This window comes from Sturnus vulgaris, chromosome 16 (genome assembly GCF_052056855.1).
Source record: "Sturnus vulgaris isolate bStuVul1 chromosome 16, bStuVul1.hap1, whole genome shotgun sequence".
Lineage (NCBI taxonomy): Eukaryota > Metazoa > Chordata > Aves > Passeriformes > Sturnidae > Sturnus > Sturnus vulgaris.
Genome location: NC_142258.1, coordinates 16,031,940 through 16,053,554, shown reverse-complemented (window position 1 = coordinate 16,053,554; position 21,615 = coordinate 16,031,940). Strand labels below are relative to the sequence as shown.

The 21,615-nt window shown below is 48.7% G+C and overlaps 2 protein-coding genes across 7 annotated transcripts in view; one reads left to right on the top strand and one right to left on the bottom strand.

Annotated features, from left to right (window-relative positions):
* Nucleotides 1–2,439: 2,439 nt before the first annotated feature.
* The window catches only part of LOC106861675 (uncharacterized), a 29,660-nt gene continuing 10,484 nt past the window's right edge, over nt 2,440–21,615 (top strand). Inside the window, exons 1-4 of one of the 4 annotated variants that reach the window (XM_088174705.1) lie at nt 2,440–2,643; nt 12,241–13,002; nt 13,150–13,253; nt 13,361–13,527. In XM_088174705.1, the coding sequence (XP_088030831.1) occupies nt 12,845–13,002; nt 13,150–13,253; nt 13,361–13,527 (429 nt within the window). In that variant the 5' untranslated portion in view covers nt 2,440–2,643; nt 12,241–12,844. Of the gene's footprint in view, nt 2,644–2,705; nt 3,110–12,240; nt 13,254–13,360; nt 14,099–21,615 lie in introns of those variants that run through there. The other 3 variants (XM_014890214.2, XM_088174707.1, XM_088174704.1) reach the window with 3 other exon arrangements.
* LOC148221934 (uncharacterized) lies at nt 14,090–19,677 on the bottom strand. Of its 3 annotated transcripts, none has more exons than XM_088174710.1 (5): nt 19,138–19,677; nt 16,870–16,940; nt 16,630–16,772; nt 16,441–16,513; nt 14,090–16,346 (listed from the first exon to the last, which is right to left on the bottom strand). In XM_088174710.1, the coding sequence occupies exons 1-5, from the start codon at nt 19,194–19,196 to the stop codon at nt 16,318–16,320; spliced, it is 375 nt and encodes a 124-aa protein (XP_088030836.1). In that variant the 5' UTR covers nt 19,197–19,677; the 3' UTR covers nt 14,090–16,317. The 3 variants fall into 3 exon arrangements, with proteins under 3 accessions (XP_088030836.1, XP_088030835.1, XP_088030834.1); XM_088174709.1 differs by having other exon boundaries at nt 14,090–14,822; nt 16,414–16,513; nt 19,138–19,664; XM_088174708.1 differs by having other exon boundaries at nt 14,090–15,796; nt 16,414–16,513; nt 19,138–19,657.

Below are 21,615 nucleotides of genomic sequence, written 5' to 3'. Positions count from 1 at the left end.
GGACGGCACTACTGTGAGGGGATTTGCCCTCTCAACTGCAAGAAAATTGGGAGGAGGAGAATGAAAGACGATGGAGACGATACAGTGGCATTTCATATCATGTGGGAAGGATATCGTCTCTCTCTCCCTGCCAAATGTGTTTGCTGTCACTGAAAAGGAAATTTAGCACTGCAGGCACTGAACTTCTGATCACACTGGCTGCCGGACTTCTTACTTAAGAGGTACAAAGTCAGAAGTGCATTTTGACCCCATCCCTAATGCAGGGCCTTAAAAGGGATAGATCTTTCTGAGAAGCAGGTGTACTGATCAGCTGAAATGTATGGCCGCAGGCATATCTGTTAAATTCCTAATAACGGAAGCTTCACCTCTTGAATGCAGTGCAAGGATGCAGTCCCATCTACCTCCATCACAAGACATAAGCAAGACCTCAGGGCAGGTGTCTGTAAATTCATGTGTGGGAAGAAGAAAAACAGGCTTATTTTCTGCTCTGCTGCAAAACCAAGGGGTATTACCTAAAAAGTGGCGTGGAACAGGTTCAGAAAATGTGAAAAATGAGATTTGCAATTTGGAATTTTGTTGTTTTAGAAGTTTAATAAAGGATAAAAAATTAACCACCACTGGGGTGCCCTTGGCTTTTGGCCAAAAAGCACACGGGTAAAGTCAGAGAGTGTGATCTATATATACTGTTACATTACTGATGTACATAGATATTCATACAGTCCACACATTATTCAAACATTCTTTTGAATTGTTTGATGTTATGGGAATTTTTCTGTTTGGTTTCTTCATACTCCAGCTTATCTGCATGACATCCTGTGTGTCCGTTTAATATATTTTATTCCTCCTTGTGTCTCCATCCTGTTGTTTTACATCCTCTGATAAGGATTTAATATGTCCTCTTTAAATTTAACCTGGTATTTTCTAATTGTCCTCCGGTGCTCGGGTTTGTGTCACAGTTATCACTTGGAGAATTCACTCAGCGGAGAAGGGGGGTAACATGATTGCCTTACACCATGTGTTTTGGTCACATAGAGATATTTTAACACCCAGTGTTTAGTTAAGGCCTATAATATTGTATATTCACTACTATTTCTATAAGCTATGCCGTACATACTTAAACTGGTAGATTACGTTATACTAACAGCTAAATAAAGGTATATATGATGTATATATCTAAGTACTTATGATCAATGCAGAAACTAATATATAAATGCAAAAGCCAATATAATATTGCAGTCCTTTTTTAACAGAAAACAAAGAAAACAAACAAAACCCCAAAGAAAGCAAAAAGGAAGTTGTTCTTCACACGTCTTGTTAAAGGGCAGGTTTCCCTCACAGGCGATTTTGTAGTCTACTAAAAGTTCACATGGGTTCAATGAGAAACTGCATTATGTCAAAGGAGGACTATTAGTAGACTGTCATGATGAGCTTAGAATCATGGAATCATTTAGGTTGGAAAAGCCCTCTAAGATCGTTGAGTCTAATTCCAATGCCATTCCCACAGCACTGCCAAGGCCACCACTAAACCATGTCCCCAGGTGCCACATCTACATATGTTTTTGAACACTTTCAGAGATGGTGAGTCTACCATTGCCCTGGCACCTCTTCTAATGCCTGACTACCCATTCTGCGAGGAGTATTTCCCTAATATCCAAACGAAGCCATCCCTGGTGCAACTTGAGGCCATTTGCCCTTATCCTGTCCTTTGTTCCCTGGGAGCAGAGCCCGACACCCACCTGTCTGCACCCACAGTGTTTAAAATTTTTTTCTCTCTCAGTTATGACAAAGCCATAAAGGCTAACTGGTGCTGAAGTCCTGCAGACCCTTATTCTTATAACAGCTCTCATCTCTCCAGGGGTAGGCAGGTTAGGTCACTGAACAAGCAGAAAAATAACAGTATTGTGAAAAAGGTTTCCTGCCAGCTGTTAGCTGAGTTCCTGAAGAGTTGTGAGCCGCAGGGCCAGCCCCAGGACGGTGGTGGCAGCGTGTGTGGGGCTCTGATCTGCTTCCAGGGGCTGCTGGCAACACTGAGCCTTTAAGCCAAGCCTGAGCGAGGAGAGACATTTGAACATCACATCTGCGGGCACTAGCAGAGTAGAGAACAGCTCAAAGCACGTGTCTGCTTCAGTTTCAGAGCGAATGGCCCCGCTGTGGCCTCTGCCGCATGCCACCAGCCCAGTTGGCACAGCGTGGCCACCATCCCTTCGCAGGGACGGAGCCGGTGCTTCCAGGGCTGGAGGGGACCTCTACAGACGGCAGCGCTGCCTCCTGTGAGGCTCCTCCTCCATCCTCTGGCACGGGTGTGACCTGGCCTGTGCCCCGGGACGGCACGAACAGGTCTGTGCCCTACAGTGACGCGGCTCCGAGCAGCCCTGGAGCGCGGCTGCCCCGAAAGGGTTACGAGAAGGGCTCCGCCCTCCCCTGTACATCGGTGTCCTCCTGGGTGACCTTCCCGGCAGCCCTTGCTGGCTCTGTCCCAACCAAACAAAGACGGCCGGAGGTTTTCAAACAGCCGCCCCTCCGGAAAGTTGGCTGTGGGAGAGACGGGGTGTGCTAGCACCTGGCTAGTGCCGGCCACCGGAGAACGTGGCAGCGAGTTGGTGCCGTCGCCTGAGAGGACCCCGGCAGCCGTCGGGAGTCCCTGTACGTGGGTGCTCTGCCCAATTGCTTTTGTGCATTGAACTGGTTTGGGTGCTGCGAGTGGCGTGGGGAAGGATGAGAGGAGCTCCTGGCAGTGGTGTGAGCACAGGGAGGGTGCAGGAGGACAGCGCTCTGGGGCCCGCGGCCGTGCTGATGTTCGGTGTCGTGCTGAGGTTCGGTGCCGTGCTGAGGCTGGTGCCGTGCTGAGGTTCGGTGTTGGAGCTGGGAGTGGTATGCCCGATCTGAAGTGCTGTCCTCCAGCCGCTTCTTGAGCTCAGAAGCCTGCCCAGCAATTTTCCAGCGAAGTGCAGATTCCTTTAGATACTGCCCATGTGTTAGTGGACGAGAAGGAGATGAAATAACAGAGCTGCGTGTGTGGTGCTTTTGGCTCTTCAGTGCTTTTCTGTCCCTTCCCTCCTGCACTCCCAGGCTGCTGCTGAGGACAGGCTATTCACAGTCACCTCCACAGGTGAGCTGCTCTGGTGCCAGTGGGGTTGAGGCCGGTTGTCTCTAAAGGCTGTCTGAGGCTGAGGACGCTTGTCACCTGTTTTTCACCGACTTGCTTCATTTGTCCTTCCTATGCATTGGCTTTGGGTTGTGGTGGCGACTACAGAGAGCTCTCCTTGAGCTCCCGGAGATCCAGGTGATGAGTAGGTCATTCTTCCCACCATATATCTATACCCTGTTCCCTAATGAGCTCTAGGCTGTAGTGGCATTGTCTGAGGCAAGAGCAAACTATGTGTATCATTGTACTCACAATTTTTTTTGCAACCCCCAAAGCTGTTAAAGAAACCTTGTGGAGATCCAACTTTCTTCAATGTTTACATTCTGCAAATCTTAAAGTAGAACTGTAAATTTTTGTGTTTGCCATGTGAGGATCTGGTTTTTAAAGTGTGGCCAGGCAGGGGTAGCTCCTCAACTGCTTTGAAAGCACAGCCTAAAGTTGAATGAAGCAGTTGTCAGAGCAGGTGATTGAGCAAACTGAGCTGTAAACAGCTCACTTCAAATCCTGGGCCAGACACCCAGCCCTTTCTCTTTGCCATTTTAATGTCTGAAGTACAACTTGATTAAAATCTTCTTCTTAGGTTATCCCTTCAGAGGTGAGCCAGCATAGCTCAGGTGGCAGCACCGTCTAAATTCATCTGACCCATCACCTTTTGATAAAACGTATAAAAGAGCTGCTCCTTCACCAGTTTTACAAAGAAAGGGCTGTGTAAGGTGGGATACAGCCTCACTATACTCAGTGCTGTTAGATAATGTTATTGCTCCCATAAGGCTTGGAAATCTCACAGAACAATGGCACTTCGTAAAATTGCAGCCTAGGAGAAACGACCATTTTTCCCTGGCACAGATGTTCCTGCTTTGGCAACATTTCAGCATTGGACACCTAATAGTGTTCATCTTCTTCCAAGCTAAGTTCCACTGAACCACCTTGGCCAGCTCATTGCTATTCTTGGGGCTGTCCTGTGCAGGGCCAGGAGTTGAACTCAGTGATCCTTGTGAGTCCCTTCCAACTCAGGATATTATTCTGTGATTCTCTGAGCCGTTTCTGATTACCTGTCTCCACAGAGCTAAGACTTCCCAGTCTGTCCCTACTGCAGTTCAACTTTTCTCTGCATGCATAGCCAAAAACTATCTATATCCCTTCCAAGCTGTGCCGGACAAGCTCTGGAACAGGACATGGAGGGCGGGAAGCCCGGTGGAGGATTGTCCTGCCGATGGACACATGGCTGTGTTCAGAGCACAGTTCTCTGCAGGGTGAGGTTTTGGGCATTCCTAACAGACTCACTCCTTTCACAATTCCTTTGCTCTACTTGATACACTTCTTGCTGTCTGAATCCATATCTGAATCCCATGTAAACGAGCACTATCTTCCCTGTGCTTCTGGGAGATGTTTTTCATTTTTTTTTTCCCTCCAAGCTAATGAAGAGTGAAAAAGGACTTGTCTTGCCAGGTTTTACAGCAGCTATTCAGAACACTGTGGGAAAAGAACAAAACTAAACAAGATGGATGAGTGTCCCTCCCCAGCTGCTTGCAGCTGCTTCAGCTTCCCAGGGTGTGCTGGGGGTCTGAGAAAGAGGTCTGGAAATCAGACAAAGGAAATTGTGGGCAAAAGAACCTTGTCGAGCTGTTACTAATCATGAAGCCCAGATCTGACAGATTTGGCTTGTGTCTCCTTACACGGTCCATGAAAATCAATCCTCTTTTGGCAACGCTGAATCCATTGTGAGTGAGGTAAACTGTTTCCCATACCATGCTACACTGGCCTTGCACTGTACAAACAATTGAAAGGAAAGAGACATAGCCACATCCAACTTTGTTCTTCATGATCTTACATGGCCTTCTTAGGGCAGGAGTATTTTGCACTCTGTGCAGCACAGCAAGCCTTGAGCTCAACATGCTTTGGGATGTTTACATAAAGTGTCTGTTTTCAATTGCTGAGACCAGACAAAATGAGCTGTATCTTCTTGCTCTGCATCTTCATACTCCCTGTGGGTCACAGCTTTTGCTTCTCTCCTTCCTCTCCTTCAATCACATCTGTTCTCAGCATCAGCAGTTTGTTTCTCTGGTGAAACCTGTTGCTTCACTTCTGTACCTGCTGCCCAAAACTGTGCTGCTCCTGAAATGATGGATGGGAGCTTGTTGCTCCGATTAAGACCATCTGTATATAAATGCCTTCATCTCTCCAAGGCTGTTCCATCGCGTGGACCAGGCTGGCCATAGGGATGCTGTGGTGCAGCTGAAACACCCATTGAGAAAACATAGCCCCAGGGTAGCACAGCTACCTATGCCATGTCTGTTGAAGGATTAACTCTTCCTTGCTTCACCCCAATATGAATTCTGGAAGCAGCTTTGCTTGTATCTCCCAAGGATAAAAACTGCGTGTATCCAAAAGCAGCTGTGAGATGAAAGGGAGAAGTAAATCTTCCCAGACATGAGCAAACTCCATGATCACGCAACTAATGTTTCACTCTTGTGGAATTTGGCATTCAAAGCCAGGTAATCAGGGCTTCAGAAGAACTGTGGGAGAGACAGGTGGCAGTGGCTGGGGTGAATGTGTGTGCAGGCAGATGAGGGAGCTCTACCCCCGAGGACTTGCAGGATGGACGCTGGGGAGATCCTCCACTGGAGTGGGGGTTTGCACAAGCACAGGAACAAGTTGTGCAGAGGAAGAATCTGCTTGGCCTAAGGCTAATGGTTCCATCACTTGAGTTGTAGGAAACCTGAATTCATGGTCTTCATTTTTTTTAGACCTTAAATCCACTCTGCTCTGAAAGGAAGTCTTAGGCATGCTGCCTTCTTTCTCCTTCTCTCTTGAGGCTGTTTCATTTTGTATGTAATGTTAGCTGGGCCAGAGAGAATGGGAACTAAGGAAATAATCCCAGAGATGGGAAGGCTGCTCCACGCTCTGGTCTGTGTTTCTGTGGATATACCTGCATGCAAAGTTATGGAATAGAGCATTATCAGCAGTAATACCAGGGTAAAGGAGCTTTCCCAGCTACAACTAAGTAGATAAAGACTTCAGGCAGTGCAAACATTCAGCAGCAGCTGAAGAAAAGGGTAGCTAATCTGAAATTTGGACAGGCACCTAAATTGACAAGCTGGAGTAAAATTCCTGTTGCAGTCATGGTGGTGTAACAAGGTGTACTGGTTTGAAAGCAAAACCAGTGAGAGACTTCAAGTCAGTAATACAATTTAATAGGAAAAAAGAGGAAAAAAATAAAATACATGCAATAATACAAAAGAAAACCACCGACAGAGTCAGAATACAACCTGACACCCTGTCAGTCAGGGTGTTGGTAGCAGTTCGATTAAATAGTGGCTGCAGTCCTCCTGGATGACAGATGTGGTTCAGTTGAAGCAGTTGTCCTGTAGAAGGTGCAGTTTTCCTCTGAAGGTCCGGTGATGATGTGGAAAAGGTCCAACTTTCCTCTGGGATCCAGTGGAAAGGGCTGCCTTGGTGTTCCAAACCTCAGTTTTTACCTAGGTAGGAAAGGCTTGGCTCCTCCCCCTGGAGGCTGGAGCATCTCCCAATGGGAGATGTAATTTTATGATGTAATTTTATCAGTCATACAGTAGGATTTAATGGCCCATTAACAGAAGATATCTTCTGGAGTAAGGATGGGTTGTGAAAAGATAACTATGATCATCCCCCATTTTATCAGATGGCACAACAGCAAAGGATATCTCCCACAGAGATAAGGATCACCACCCCTCCCACATTTCAACAGATGGTGATCGAATACACATTTTTGCATTGTACCCCAGGACATAATCCACCCCTTATTTTATTACCATCTACATCATACCCAAACCAATACCCTCTTACAGATATATATATATAATACAGAATGAAACCTTACACACAGTTTTCACTTAGAATTAGGTTTCTTTGTGGTACACAATGGGTTTTCTCATCTTTCTGCATTACCTACCAAGTGTAACTAGGTCTTTGAGCAAAAACAATCCCATGGATTGGTTTGCCTTTGTTGACAGTGGGATTAATTCAAACAGTCTTTTTTAAAATACCTTTCATGTGTACCACAGGGACTTTGCCTTCATCCACTATGTGCAGGGGTTCAGAGTGGGCAGGACTGGCTTGATTGATGGACTCTTGGGTGTTGACTATTCAGGTGGCTTTGGCCAAGTTAATTTCCTAATTTTTGAAGGTTTTCCCACCAAGTGCCTTTAGGGTAGGCTTAAGGAGTCCATTACACCGTTTAACTTCTGTGGCAGCTGGCGCGTGGTAAGGGATATGATATATCCATTCAATACCATATTCTTTGGCCCAGGTGTTGATAAGGCCATTCTTGAAATGGGTTCCGTTGTCTGACTCAATTTTTTCAGGAGTACCATGCTTCCAAAGGATTCGTTTTTTTAGGATCAAGATGGTGTTTCGGGCAGTAGCATGAGGCACAGGGTAGGTTTCTCAGAATCTTGTGGTTGCTTCTACTGTGGTCAGTACGTAGCGCTTGCCCTGGCGGGTTTGGGGAAGGGTGCTGTAGTCAATTTGCCAGGCTTCCCCATACCTGTACTTTGACCATTGTCCACCGTACCACAGAGGCTTCACCCACTTGGTCTGTTTGATTGCGGCACAGGTCTCACAGTTGTGGATGACCTGTGAGATGCTGTTTATAGTAAGGTTCACCTCTCAGTTACGGGCTCATTGGTATGTTGCATTTTTTCCTTGATGACCAGAGGCATCATGGGCCTAACAAGCTAGGAATGATTTTTCTTTGTGCTGCCAATCTAGATCTACCTATGATACTTTCACCTTGGCAGCTCGATCCACCTGCTTGTTGTTGTGATGTTCTTCATTAGCACCGACTTTTGGGTATGTGTGCATCCACGTGTCGAAACTTCATGATTAGTCTCTTTACTTAGGCAGCAATGTCCTGCCAAATTTCAGCGGCCCAGATGGGTTTCCCTCTGTGCTGCCAGTTGGCTTTTTTCCAGCGATCCAGCCATCCCCACAGAGCATTAGCTACCATCCATGAGTCAGTGTAGAGATAGAGCCTTGGCCACTTCTCTTGTTCAGCAATATCCAAAGCCAACTGGACGGCTTTTAGCTCTGCAACCTGACTTGATCCACCTTGTCCCTCGGTAGCTTGTGCAACTTGTTGTGTGGGGCTCCATACTGCAGCTTTCCATTTCCGGTTAGTGTCTACAATTTGGCAGGAACCATCAGTGAAGAGGGCATATTGTTTTTCAGTCTCCGGTAGCTCATTATATGGTGGGGCTTCCTCAGCACGTGCCACTTGCTCTTTTTCTTTTTCAGAAGACAATCCAAAAGTCTCACCTTCAGGCCAGTTTGTAATTATTTCCAGAATCTCAGGGTGATTCAGATTTTCAATATGGGCACGCTGAGTGATGAGGGCAATCCATTTGCTATATGTGGTGTCAGTGGCGTGATGGGTGGAAGGAACCTTTCCTTTGAACATCCAGCCCAGTACCGGGAGTCGAGGTGCCAGAAGCAGCTGCGTTTTGGTGCTAATTACTTCAGAGGCTGCTTGAACTCTTTCATAGGCAGCCAAGATTTCCTTTTCTGTAGGAGTGTAATTGGCTTCAGATCCTTTGTAGCTTCTCCTCTAGAATCTTAGTGGTCGACTCCAAGTCTCACCAGGTGAGATTTGGTAATTGTTTTTCCGAAGTGTTTTTTCAGTTTCTGATGGCTTTCTTCAATCAAGCTCTGGACTTGCTCCACCAGCCTTGTTTCCACGGATGAGACATGAGTATGAAATGGGGCTGTGACAGTGTCCTCATAAATTCTTAGTTTATTGGCCAAGATGCCTACCATGTCCTCACCTTCCCTCCACTGCAGCGTTGCCAGGTAACGGGAATACATCTCTGGTCCAAGCCGTGCAAATCTCAACCACATCTGTGACGTGCACCGGACACAGTCTGGGCTCTTAGGAAACCTCTCATCTTCTGAGAAAATGATCTCCAGTACGGCCAATTCCCCCAGGCATCGGATACCTTGTTTCATTGTGCTCCATTTTCCTTGGTGCACCTGAAGATCTTCTTTACAAAGGTATCTGTCCTTCACACTTGTCAGCAGTCGCCGCCAGAGGCTGAGAGTTTCTTGGGTTCTCCCAATCCCCTGGTCAATGACCACATCCCGGGACAGAGATCCCAGATGCCTGGCCTCACTTCCATCCAGAATGGTGTCATTGGCTGCAGCGTCCCAGATGTGGAGCAGCCAGGTCAGGATGGACTCATTTGTCTGGCGGGTGAATTCCCTCCGCAGGTCACGCAGCTCACCCAGGGATAGAGAGCGAGTGATGATTTCTGGCTCTGTCTCTTCCACTGTGTGTGAAGGTCCTGCCATGTCCTCGTCAGTCACTATGCGAACTGATTTGCTCTTTGATTTCTTCTTCTGATGGGGGCAACTGCTACTGGTCTAGGCTGTTCTGGTTCAGTGATGGTTTGTGTGGAGATGCTGATGGCGCTTTTGGTTCCTTTCTCCTCTGTGGCAGTCCGCATAGACACGGACACTGTTGCTTTGCTTTTGGCTTTTTCCTCCTCTGTGGCAGTCTGCATAGACACGGACACTGTTGCTTTGCTTTTGGCTTTTTCATCCTCTGTGGCAGTCTGCATAGACATGGACACTGTTGCTTTGTGTTTGGTTCTTCTCTTTGTGACATTCTGTGCAGACATGGACGAAGTTGATTTGTTTCTTTTTTCCTCTTCTTCAAGAATACGCTGCAGTACACCATGTAGTGTTTTGTTTCTAAGCATGTTGTAGGCTGTAAAGGCTGTGCAGAGGAGACAAAGCAGAACTAACAGCAATATTATGCTGTCCTTTGCATCCAACGGGAACTCAACATTTCCAAAATCTACTGTATCAGGGTAGAAAGATTGGAAAAAATCATTCTTTACCCCTCCCCCCAAGGGCTGGGTGTGATTGTTAAAGCCCCTGATGTAGCAACCTAGACTAGGACAAGCAAACAAAGTCGAGTATATATTCCGAATGATGTTCGTTGCCTCAGAGGTTATTATGCAGTAGACATAATAGGCCAATAAAGCAATTTTTATACCATATCCTGGTCTACACAGGAGCATTACAGCTGGCAGATAGTTCCCCATGTGCGGAAAAATATAGAGAGCGAGATATAAAACCCATGTAAGCATGTTGAGAATCATGGTGAAAACAAAATTGTAATACTGACTTTTCTCAGTATCCTTCGTGCCCTATGTTGGGCTCCAATAAATGTGTTGGTTTGAAAGGAAAACCAGTGTGAGACTCCAAGTCAGTAATACAATTTGATAGGAAAAAAAAAGAGGAAAAAAATAAAATACATGCAATAATACAAAAGAAAACCACCGACAGAGTCAGAATACAACCTGACACCCTGTCAGTCAGGGTGTTGGTAGCAGTTCGATTAAATAGTGGCTGCAGTCCTCCTGGATGACAGATGTGGTTGAAGCAGTTGTCCTGTAGAAGGTGCAGTTTTCCTCTGAAGGTCCGGTGATGATGTGGAAAAGGTCCAACTTTCCTCTGGGATCCAGTGGAAAGGGCTGCTTTTGCGTCCCAAACCCCAGTTTTTTATCTAAGTAGGAAAGGCTTGGCTCCTGCCCCTGGCTGGAGCATCTCCCAGTGGGATGATGTAATCTTATCAGTCACACAATAGGACTTAATGGCCCATTAACAGAAGATATCTTCTGGAGTAAGGATGGGTTGTGAAAAGATAATGATGATCATCCCCCTGATTTTATCAGATGGCACATCAGCAGAGGATATCTCCCACAGAGGTAAGGATCACCACTCCTCCCACATTTCAACAGATGGTGATCGAATACACATTTTTGCATTGTACCCCAGGACAGCTCCCTTTTCCTATCCTGCAAAGCCACCACTGGAATTAACTTTTCTCAAGTGGTGTAAGAAGCTGTTAGAGGAACCATCTCACTCCCAAGCTGGCCCTGGAAAGTGAAGGGAACTCCCATCAATCACAGGGCAGGGTGGTGGGACCTCAGTCAAGGGCTGGAGAAGGGCTGAAGGGGATGAGCATGTGATGGAGGAGGGATTTGGGACATGGGGATGGTACACAGAGAGCAACATCTTTGATGGAGAGGGAGCTGGAGGAGATGCAGTGTGGAGTTGGTGCTTCTCCAAGATGGTCTCCTCATCTTCCATGTGGAGCCTGAGTGAAGGCTGCAGCCATAGCCATTGGCTTTCCTGGAATTTATGTAAATGATATGTTTCTGTCACCAGCTGCTCAGATACTCCAATGTCATCTGTTTGTGTCTGGAGACACCCTGGGAGGATGGCAGAATATATTGCCAGGGCTCAAGCTCCTCATACCTCCGGCTTCAAGGTGATGGTCTCCTTGGAGCATCTTCCCTTGACATGGGGAAGGTTGAGAATTTCTGACCTTTTGCTCTTGCTCTGCAATTATAGCAACTGCATCCAAGGACCTCTGTTTTCCAGTATCCACTGCCCCAGCTCTTATCTACAAGGTCCCTAATGCACACAGCGGGGTATGGGGTGGCCTTTAGACGTAAACAGAGCTGGATCAAAGTACAGCCTACATCTCTGGAGCTAAAGTATCTTTCTTTTGCCATGGAACAAGTAAGATGCAGAGGGCAAAACTCCTCTGTCAAATTAAGTGACCTCATTTCTCCCTGGGGCTAATGTCCAATAGTCTCTGTGCCTCCTTGGCCAACATAATACATTATTGTCTTTTTTAAGATCCACGTGTGCCTTGGGAAGTGTGGTTTGGAAAAGGTTCCTATATCAAGTGGCAGCAGCCACTTGAGGTAGTCTCTAATTGGAAGTGTTTTTCTGCCTTCTGGAAATTCTTGGAAAATACTTCTTTTAGTAAAGTGGAACCCAGAAGTGTGTCCTTTAGGGAGCAGCTGCATCACCGAGGGTCCAAGAAATGCCTGCAGATTAAGGAATTTGGTAGAAAGTGGAAAAAACTCTCCACCATAGTTGTATAGACACACACATGTGCATGTACAGACATATATAGGATCCCTGTGTGATACAGGCATGTACCTGGTGTGAGGGGAAGCACATGAAGTGCAGCCATTATATTTGTAGTTGTGCCTTCTTTACAAAGAGTGTATCAGTGGTTGCATTTGCTTCTCCCAAAGGTACAGGACACTTGTTTCCAGACTCAAGGGCAGGCTCTGCAGCACCAGCAGTTTCCACATGGAGTTTCTGCAGTTCTGCTCGCCATGACCTTGTGGGCCACCAGGAAAACAACAGGGTCCTGCCAGCCTTGTGCGATGAACCATCACTTGCCAGGACTTGCACCAGGCTTCCAGGGACACTGAGTTGCTGCTCGGGATCCTGAACACCTCTGATTCCTCACCGTACTGCTGGCAGGGTGAGATTGATGTCCAGTTTGGGTCACTGGGCAGAGTCAAGCCCGTCACCATCCTCTGTGCCCTTGGCAGATTGGGGGACCAAGCTGGACCCTTCTCTCTAAAGAAGGGTGCAAGGGATAGGCTTGGGGCTGTCCATAATCAGTCCAGTGAGAAGAGCCACCTCCTTCACCCTTTCCACCTGGGAACCATGTCACTGCTGCGGATGGCACCACATGGATGCATTGCAAGGGCCAGCAGCCTGACAGCGAGGCACTAGCTGAGCCTGAGCACTATCACGGGGCATAGAGCTGCCGGGGGGTGCCAGCATCCCCACCACAGCTGCACTCGAGGGATGTAGGTGCCGGGCACAGGAGGGGTCCAGGCAGCAATGGGCCGGCTGGATGAGCATGCCAAGAGGAGGATTGTGGAGCTGCGCAGGGCTGGGCTGAGCTTCCGCAAGATCAAGAAGGTGCTGGAGCTGGATGACATCCGGGTGACGCCACAGGCTGTATATCTCTTCCTCAAGAGGAAGAGTGTGGAGCCAAGGTCAGTGGCAGCTGGCTGGGATGGGGACCAACCCTGGCCTCCACTGCAGGGGCATGAGGCTGAGCCCCCCAGGCTGTTGGGCACACAGCACCCTGCACTGCCTGCTGGGGATCCTATGGGCAGCCGGGCGCCCTGCTCTGCTGGCAGCCAGGACACCAAGGAGGACATCCACATTTTTGGTGTGGCCTCGCTCTGCAAGGACGGTGTGTGGCTTGGGGACACTCTGCCTATGGGGCTGGCCCCTGGAAATGGTAAGGTCCACTGGGGTTCACCATAGCCACTTCCTAGCACTGCTGGGCTCCACTGGAGACCCCCCCAAGAGCCTCGTTTTGAGGTGTTTCTCTCTCTGTTGTTGCAGGTGATGACAGCTCCACAGGCACAGCCCTGGCTCCAGGGACTCCTCTGGGAGGCCTGGCCCCCCTGCCACTGCCCAGCCGAGGGCAGCTGATCGCAACCCCCACCCAGAACTCAGCAGTGACGGTGAAAAAGAAGACTGTGGACAGGGCTATCCTCTTGCAGAAAAAGGTAGGATGGCAGGAAGGGAGAGTCCATGTGCTCTGGCCAGGAGCTGCTGCCATCTGGCCAGCCCTGCACAGCACCCTGCTGCATCTACACTACGTGGTGGGGCAGGCTTCTAGGGGTGAAAGGCTCCCAAAGTGCCCCCAGCTTCTGCTAGCTGCACTCCCCAGCAATGCTAACTCTGGCACTTGGTGAATGTATCTGGGACGCCCCTCTGGATGGGGGTGAACCATGGGCCCACCCGCCTCCAGCCAGCACTCACTGCTGGCCACAGAAATGCCAGTTGCTGCCAAGCTTGGCCTCCAACTGGCAGCTCACAAACCTCTTTTCAAGGCTTGATGTCAGTACCATCTCAGGAGGTTCTTGAAGCCACCCAAGGCTGGAAAGCAAAATGTAGGAGATGTTGTTTCTCTCCCTACAGAGGGCAAGCACAAGCCTGGCATCAGCTTGGGCAGCCCCACTGCCGTTCAGCAGCACTCACCCAGGATGGATCAGCACGTGCTAATGTTGCTGTCAATTAAGGATTAACTATTGAAACAGCTGTAATAAAACATACAGCAACATGGTCTCCTCTCAAGACAGGAAAGGGACACTTTATTGTAACACTACCTTCCTACACTCACTTGCTAACCTAAGAACAGAATACAGCTCATTGCTCAGAGCGAGCAACACCTCTTGCACAGATGTTTTCATTACAAACAACAGAGTTCTCAAAATACACACTCTGTAAACAGTAGCAGGTGCCTTTGTTTGTTCCTGGGAAAACCTCTGCCCCCAGGTCAGCCCTTGGGAAAGCCCCGTGTTCTCAGCTTTCCCACGGGCTTCTGAGGCTTCCACAAGTCCCCCCTCTTTATTTAAAGAAAAAAGGAAAAAAGAGAAGTGTTTGTAGTCCCCTGCGGGGCTCTGTGCAAGGGAGGACAAATATTAACTCAAGAGACGTGAAGATACTTTGAATATTCAGAAAATTTTCACACCTGCTGCTCTTTCTTGCAAGAGGCTGCAAAATATTATTTCTAATACAATAGTGAAATCTACCATAAAACTAAAATCTCTCTAAAATATCTTACCATACATCTTACCATATCTAATACATCAATGAATTCTGTCTAAAGTCTCTCAGGGATTTCAAAACAGTCCAGACAGGAGCGGGTGAATATTCACCCTCTACTTGGAGAGGGACCATCCAGTGGGCCATCAGAATGTTGATCAACATTTGAAGGTTGTACACCAGCCACATCTTGGTTCTGACGTTGCAGGTCAGGGCGGACACACCTTGTGGGCAGCCAGCATACCCTGGTATCCTTTGAAACGCAAGCATACCCACAACCTCAGACGATAAGTTCATGCGGGCCCTCCCACTTGTTCGTGGTCAGGTCACGTACAAAGACCTTCGCCCGAGGCAAAGTGATTTACTGTCTAAAGCCTGTAACGAGGCAAAGTGATTTACGATAACAGGATTATTCGAATCTTGTGGCACTGTAGGGTGATGGTATACAAAGCTTTTTCCAATCAGCTCTGAGGTGTTTCCCCAGCCATTCCCTTTCTTTGCTTGTCCAAAAAACACTTTGGAGTACCATGAGCGTGTTCAACAATGGCTTGACCTGTTGGAGAATGTGGAGTGCCAAATTTATGCGAGACTCCCCACATCTGCAAAAACTGCTTTGTCTTCTGAGAGACGTAAGCAGGGCCATTGTCGGTTTTTACAGTGGAAGGTATGCCTGGGATCGCAAAGGCCATCCTCCAATGGGCAATCACATTGCAACCTTTTTCCCCAGTGTGAGCAGATGCCCACATGGCAGAAGAAAAGGTGTCAAATAGACACATGCACATACTTAAATCTACCAAATTCCGTGATGTGGGTAACATCAGTCTGCCAAAGCTGCAGGGCCTGTAAACCTCTAGGACTCACACCCGCAGGCAAAGGTGCAGCAAGCCCGTGGCAGTCAGCAGAAGAACTTACAATGTCACAAGCCTCAGTCATCATCAAATGAAATTGCTTTTGCAGAGTATATGCATTCTGATGGAAAAAACCATGCCATGCCTGGCCTGCGCAATCCTGTCAGGCTGAGGTGCCACCCACACAGGGTTAGCCAGCCTGTCAGCCCTGACATTACCCTCCATTAGAAAGCATGGCAAATTTGTGTGACTCCATATGTGCGGAATATAATACAATGAACTCGGGCTTGAATCGCGCACCACAAGGCCTTCAACAGACGAAATAAAACAGCATCGTCCACTTCCTTCAAAAGCGAGCAATCCAAGCGCTGAGTTATGTCTGCAACATAAGCGGAGTCAGTGACCAAATTCAGGGGTACCTGAGAAAACCTTTGGAATGCCATTGTGACAGCCTTCAACTCAATTATTTGGGCAGAGCCTGTCTCATGGTCTTCCAACACTTGCCAGCCAGATTCATCCTCCCAGGTAACAATGGCCTTCCCTGTATTGTCTGACTCGTCAGTGAAGACAGTAGGACCTTGCACTGGTACTCGAGTATTCTTGGGTCTCAATGACAACTTAACCTTTTTTGCCATTTGTAATAGCTTATGGCTGGGCAGATGATAGGCAATCTATCCCTTAAAATCTTGCAGTGTGCAAGGGAATATTGTTGACAAAGCTCCCTTCAAAAAATTCCCACTCTACAGGAAGAATGATCTTCACAGGATCTGCTGCCATCAATTTCAGACATCGTTGACAGCATTTGATTATCAATCGAGTGAACAATTCAAACACCATTGTTGCCATCTTCTTTAACTGATGCGGCAAAAAAAACCATTCTAGAACGTGCAAGGGATCAGGCTATTCCTCGTTCCATTGGCCAATGATACCTGTAGGATACAAATCTGGATTGGTAATAAACACAGTGATATCAACAGAAGGATCTACCCAATATACCTGATGAGTAGAGAAAGTGTGCTGCACCTCTCTCAGCGCTTGCTGCACCTCGAGGGTCAAACTCTGAGATGAGTCCAGATGAGAATCCCTCTTTAGGATGCTGAAAAGCAGGGACAACAGAGCTGTGGTCAGTCCCAAGTTAGGATGTAACCAACCAATAACACCCAGCAGTTTCTGGGCATCATTCAGAGTCTTAATAGAATCCGCAAATTGTACCTCTTGATGTTGAAGCACTTGATCCAAGATCTTGACCCCCAAATACTTCCAAGGAGGTTGCCGCTGGACCTTCTCTGGAGCCACTTGCAGTCCATAACAGTGTAAAGCAGCGAGCAGCTGAGGCTCTATCCTCAGCAACTCATCTGGAGTAGAAGCTGCTATAATATGTCATCCATATAGTGATAACAATACGTGTCAGGAAACTGCTTGTGGAGTCAAGACAAGGCTCAAGCCACATACCATTGACAGATAGTTGGCAAGACCTTCCATTGATATCTCTGTCCTGGCTCCAAGGTGTTAATTGCAGGCACCTAAAAGCAAACTTTGGTCTGTCATCAGGACACAAAAGAGTTGTGAAAAACCAGTCCTTCAAATCAATGACCAGAATGGCCTATCCTGCAGGGAGCATGGTGGGTGAAGACATACCAGGCTGCAATGCCCCCATGCCTTCCATCACCGCATTAATTTTCCTGAGATCTTGTAACAATCTCCATTTCCCTGACTTTATCACAAAAATGGGAGTATTCCAGGGACTGTGAGAAGGTTCAATGTGTCCCTGCTGTAATTGTTCCTGAACTAATTCATGAAGGGCGAGCAACTTAGTCTTCTCTAGGGGCCACTTATGTTGCCAAATGGGGGTGTTGGTCAACCACTGTAAAGGTATCATGGGATAATTCTCACCCTTCATTCCAGTGGCCCCGATCAAAAATGTGCTTCAAGTCGCACTCCCCAGGCCACCAAAACATCCTGCCCCCAGAGTTTGATTTGGGCTACAGTAATATAGGCACGGACTGTGGCTGTCTGCCCTTCCAAATTTTTGAACAACACAGGCCGTTGACTTACAAAGGTCTGTGCTGTACCCCTCACCCCTTCAATGGCCTAGCCAAGCAGGGCCATTGGCCATGTGGGAGGCCAGACAGAAAAACAGACCACCATCACATCTGCCCCAGTATCAATCAAACCTCTGGGCTGGATTTGAGGTGTGCTGGCGCCAGGCAAAACCAGAGTACACAACATCTGTGGGTGCTGATTGGAGATGTGCATAGTGCAAAAGACTTGTGGCAGTCCCGTAGATCCAAAGCCACCATCTTTACACTCTCACCGACCAGCCCTAAGAACACATGAATGAAAAGGCACAAGCTGAACAATACGAGTTCCTGCTGGGATAGTAACTGGGGGAGAAGGCGTAGAAACCATGGCAGAGATTTGACCTGTGAAGTTGGCATCTGTGACACTTGGGTGAACAAAGATTCCCTGAAGATAGCACTAGATTGTCCCACAAGCAGTGTGCTTAGCCCCTGGCCCAAAGGTCCAAAGGCACCCAGAGGAATCTTATGTACACTGTTAGAGTCTAATGTAACTGTTGTGGTGTGTACATCCACTCTGGCTGACCCACGGATACTGGCTGATCATTGGCTGAGGAAACCTGTGCCAGGGCCGGGTTCTGAGGTACTGCCTGTGTCTGTGCAGTGTACCCCTGTGCCAGGGCCTGGTTCTGAGGTACTGTTTGTATCTGTGTGCTGTACCCCTTTGTGCTCATCCGTCCGTTTCCCTGCCCATTGGCATGTTTCTTTTATTTACATTGATTTGCAAAGTGACCCGTTTTTTGCACTTAGAACATAGAAAAGTGGGCCCCTCAGCCTTTTGTTGCCATGGCTTCTGCTTATCCTTGCCCTTATTATTTTTCTGTTTCCATTGCCCACCCCTGAAATCACATGGTGGTTCCACATGGCAGCTGCTAGTGTAGAGACCTCATGGTCTATGGCACCTACATTAACACATGCCTGAGCCATGTCAGTTAATGATGGATGGCAATGCCTGTATAATCTTTTTACAATCGACATTTGCATTGTCTCTGGCCAGCTGCTTGCATAACATCTGTCTCAAATTGTCATCCTCAACCTGTTTCTCCAAGGCTGCTGCCACTTTTTCAACAAATTGTAAGAATGGTTCTCTAGGACTGTGAACTATCTTTATATATCTCGGCTTGGGAGCTGCTGCCTCTATCGTGTTTAACATTGCTGCAAAACCCATTTTTTGGCACTGCTCGAGGACCAGGGGATCCCAGGTAGCCTGGACATCAGGATTAGAAAAACAGAGCTGCCCCATTAGAGCTTCACACCCCACTGCACACCTGGGATCTGCACAAGGGCACAGCATATTCTCTGTGGCCGCCCTTTCAGCCATCTGCCTCCAAGTAACTTCAAAAACCCTGAATTGAACAGGCTGAAACAGCACTTGGGCTATATGCTTAATATCATTTGGTGCCAGCAGATCCGTATTTAATACCCTAATAATTTGCATAGATCCAAGCCCATATCATGCAACCTTGTCCTGTAAATCTTGGACTGCATGCCAGGCTATGACCCCATGCCTATCATGTTGCCCTGTGTTGGGAGCAGCCTTAAACACGGGAAAAGCCTGGATTTCCCCTTGCATCTGGACAGTATCCTTATAATTTTGCGGCATGTCCTCCCCTGAAATTGGGTTGAGTCCACCAGTATCTACCTGCACACCCTCCTCCACTCCCTTCGCGTGAAGAACACCACCTCCAGGCATCCCCACATGCACCAACAAGTCACAATCCCCCTGCTGCAATGCTCAAAGCTTGACTGCTTCCCAGAAATCACGGTGCTTTTTCGGCCTCACAGTGACCGAGCATGGGGGAAGCATCCAGCGATGACTCCGGGGAGATGCTGTCAAGCTGTCCCGGTGCTGGCTGTCCAAAGTGGAGGCATGTCCTGGGGTGAGGGGTGCTGGCCATCAGCTACTTCAGCGTTGGGTGGGATCGACGAGGGTGGGAGCGATGAGGGTTGTGTCTGCCCAGCAGGAGATGACACAGCCGTCATAAGGCAATAAAGGAGGGACCCCGCCTACAGACGCTCCGGCAGGGACATCTTCCCTGGTCGGTGAGGCGGGGCACGGCCTCAGAGGCGGTGGGGGCACCAGCACCACCCCTGCCGGGCCCGAGGAGGGGTCCATCGAGGTGGGCAGGCCACAATGCTGGGGGTGAAACAGAAGACAGACCCGCCCCCGCTGAAGCAGAGGCAGGCTTCCATGGCCCCGCCCACAAGGGCGGGCCAGGTTCGGATGTCAGTGGTGGGGAGAGATCCGCGGCCACGCCCGCAACAGCGGTGGCCAGTGCCTGTGTGTCCTACCTGGAGAGCAGGCCGACCACAGGTGTTGGGCGCCTTGGGCTCGCGGGTGGTGCTGGCATGGACATCCCTGCCACCGGTTTGCCAGGGCCAGCAGCGGCTAAGGCCGTTACTACAGACTGCAGTGCAGCCACTGCTACACCTGCCACACAGACGTCTGCTGCCGCTCTGGCAGCGGCATCCTCGGGAATAAACGGGGCATACGCAGCCTCTGCAAGTGGCAACGGAGGAGCAGTGGGAGTGATTGCTGCAGTGACGTAAGTCGGCAGCTGGCCCCGAGTGGGGCGTTCAAACCCAAGCACTCACAGGGAGGGACACCCATCCCCTGAGGCGCAAAGGGCGGGGGGCGGTCGCCATCATTATCTGCTGCTACAGGCGACTGCCCCACCGCTGCCGGCAAAGGGTATACCGTCTGTCTATAATCATTTGGCGAAGGGTATATCCGTCCCTGGGTGACGGGTACAATGCCTGGGGTACCACTGGGCTCAGCGGGGCTGATGGCAGGCGGGGCGCGGCCGGGCCCGGGCCGCCGCACTCAACGGATTTCCAGGTGAGATCGCTGAACGAGGAGCCTCCGCACTGCCCTGTCCACTATCGAGTTGGCAGATGGAGTCCTCCTCATCTTGCTGGGACACTAGATCCGACTCACTCTCCTCTGGTGCCTCATTGCTTTGCGAGGTCCCACCCATCCTATTTCTTGTAATAATTCCTCATGTGTTAATTAAAGGGCCCAATGATGCATCCCCCCTCCACAGGGTGTCCCATAAATGTTCTCCAAGAATCTGCCATGTTGACACAGAGAATGCTGCCTCTGCATCATCAGAGAAACCCTGGTCTCTTGCCCAAGCTAATAGAACGCACAGGTCTTCATCAGAAACTGGCGTTTTCATGCCAGCCATGACATTCCTCCTGGCGGAAAGTACATGCTCCGGCTTTTTAGATAACTGACTCCCCATCTCTAAAGAGAGCCCTCTCCCTCTGGCTGTTACGTCAGGGATTTACCGTTCTGGACTTGAGCCGATAGGCTCCTGAGTTAATATACTCGTGTCCCGATAGAATTGCTCCTCTCCAAGGAGGGCAGAAACACAGTACTTTTTCAACGAAGGGAAAAACAGTCCAACGTCCCGTAGATTTCTGTCTCGCTGCCTCCAGGGGGTGGTGTCCACGGCTTCCCAGACAGCTTGAACTCCGGCCGATCCTCACGGCACTGGTTTTGGCTCCAGGCTCTGTGTCCTGGTTTTCTGGGTTACTCAGTCGGCGCATGGCGCAGCTCTGGCCAGGCTCAGCCTAGCTCAGGTCAGCTTATGCTCCGTTTAAGACAGACCTCAAAGAGATCCGTTCCGGTTTCAGAAGGCTTCAAGCCCTGGATATTTCCGGTGCTCTAACATCGGTAAGAGTCCCGAGCACGATCTTGGTGACAGTCACAAATAATATCTCGGTAGAACCTCTAAATGTTGCTGTTAATTAAGGATTAACTATTGGAATGGCTGTAATAAAACACATACAGCAACACGGTCTCCTCTCAAGACAGGAAAGGGACACTTTATTGTAACACTGCCTTCCTTAGGTACACTCACTTGCTAACCCAAGAACAGAATACAGCTCATTGCTCAGAGCGAGCAACACCTCTTGTTTTCATTATAGACAACAGAGTTCTCAAAATACACACTCTGTAAACAGTAGCAGGTGCCTTTGTTTGTTCCTGGGAAAACCTCTGCCCTTGGAAAAGCCCTGTGTTCTCACACAACTTTCCCACTGGCTACTGAGGCCTCCAGATGCTAACAACACAGTGCACCAGGGGCTCCAATGAGCAGCAGCTTAGGAGCTGGGT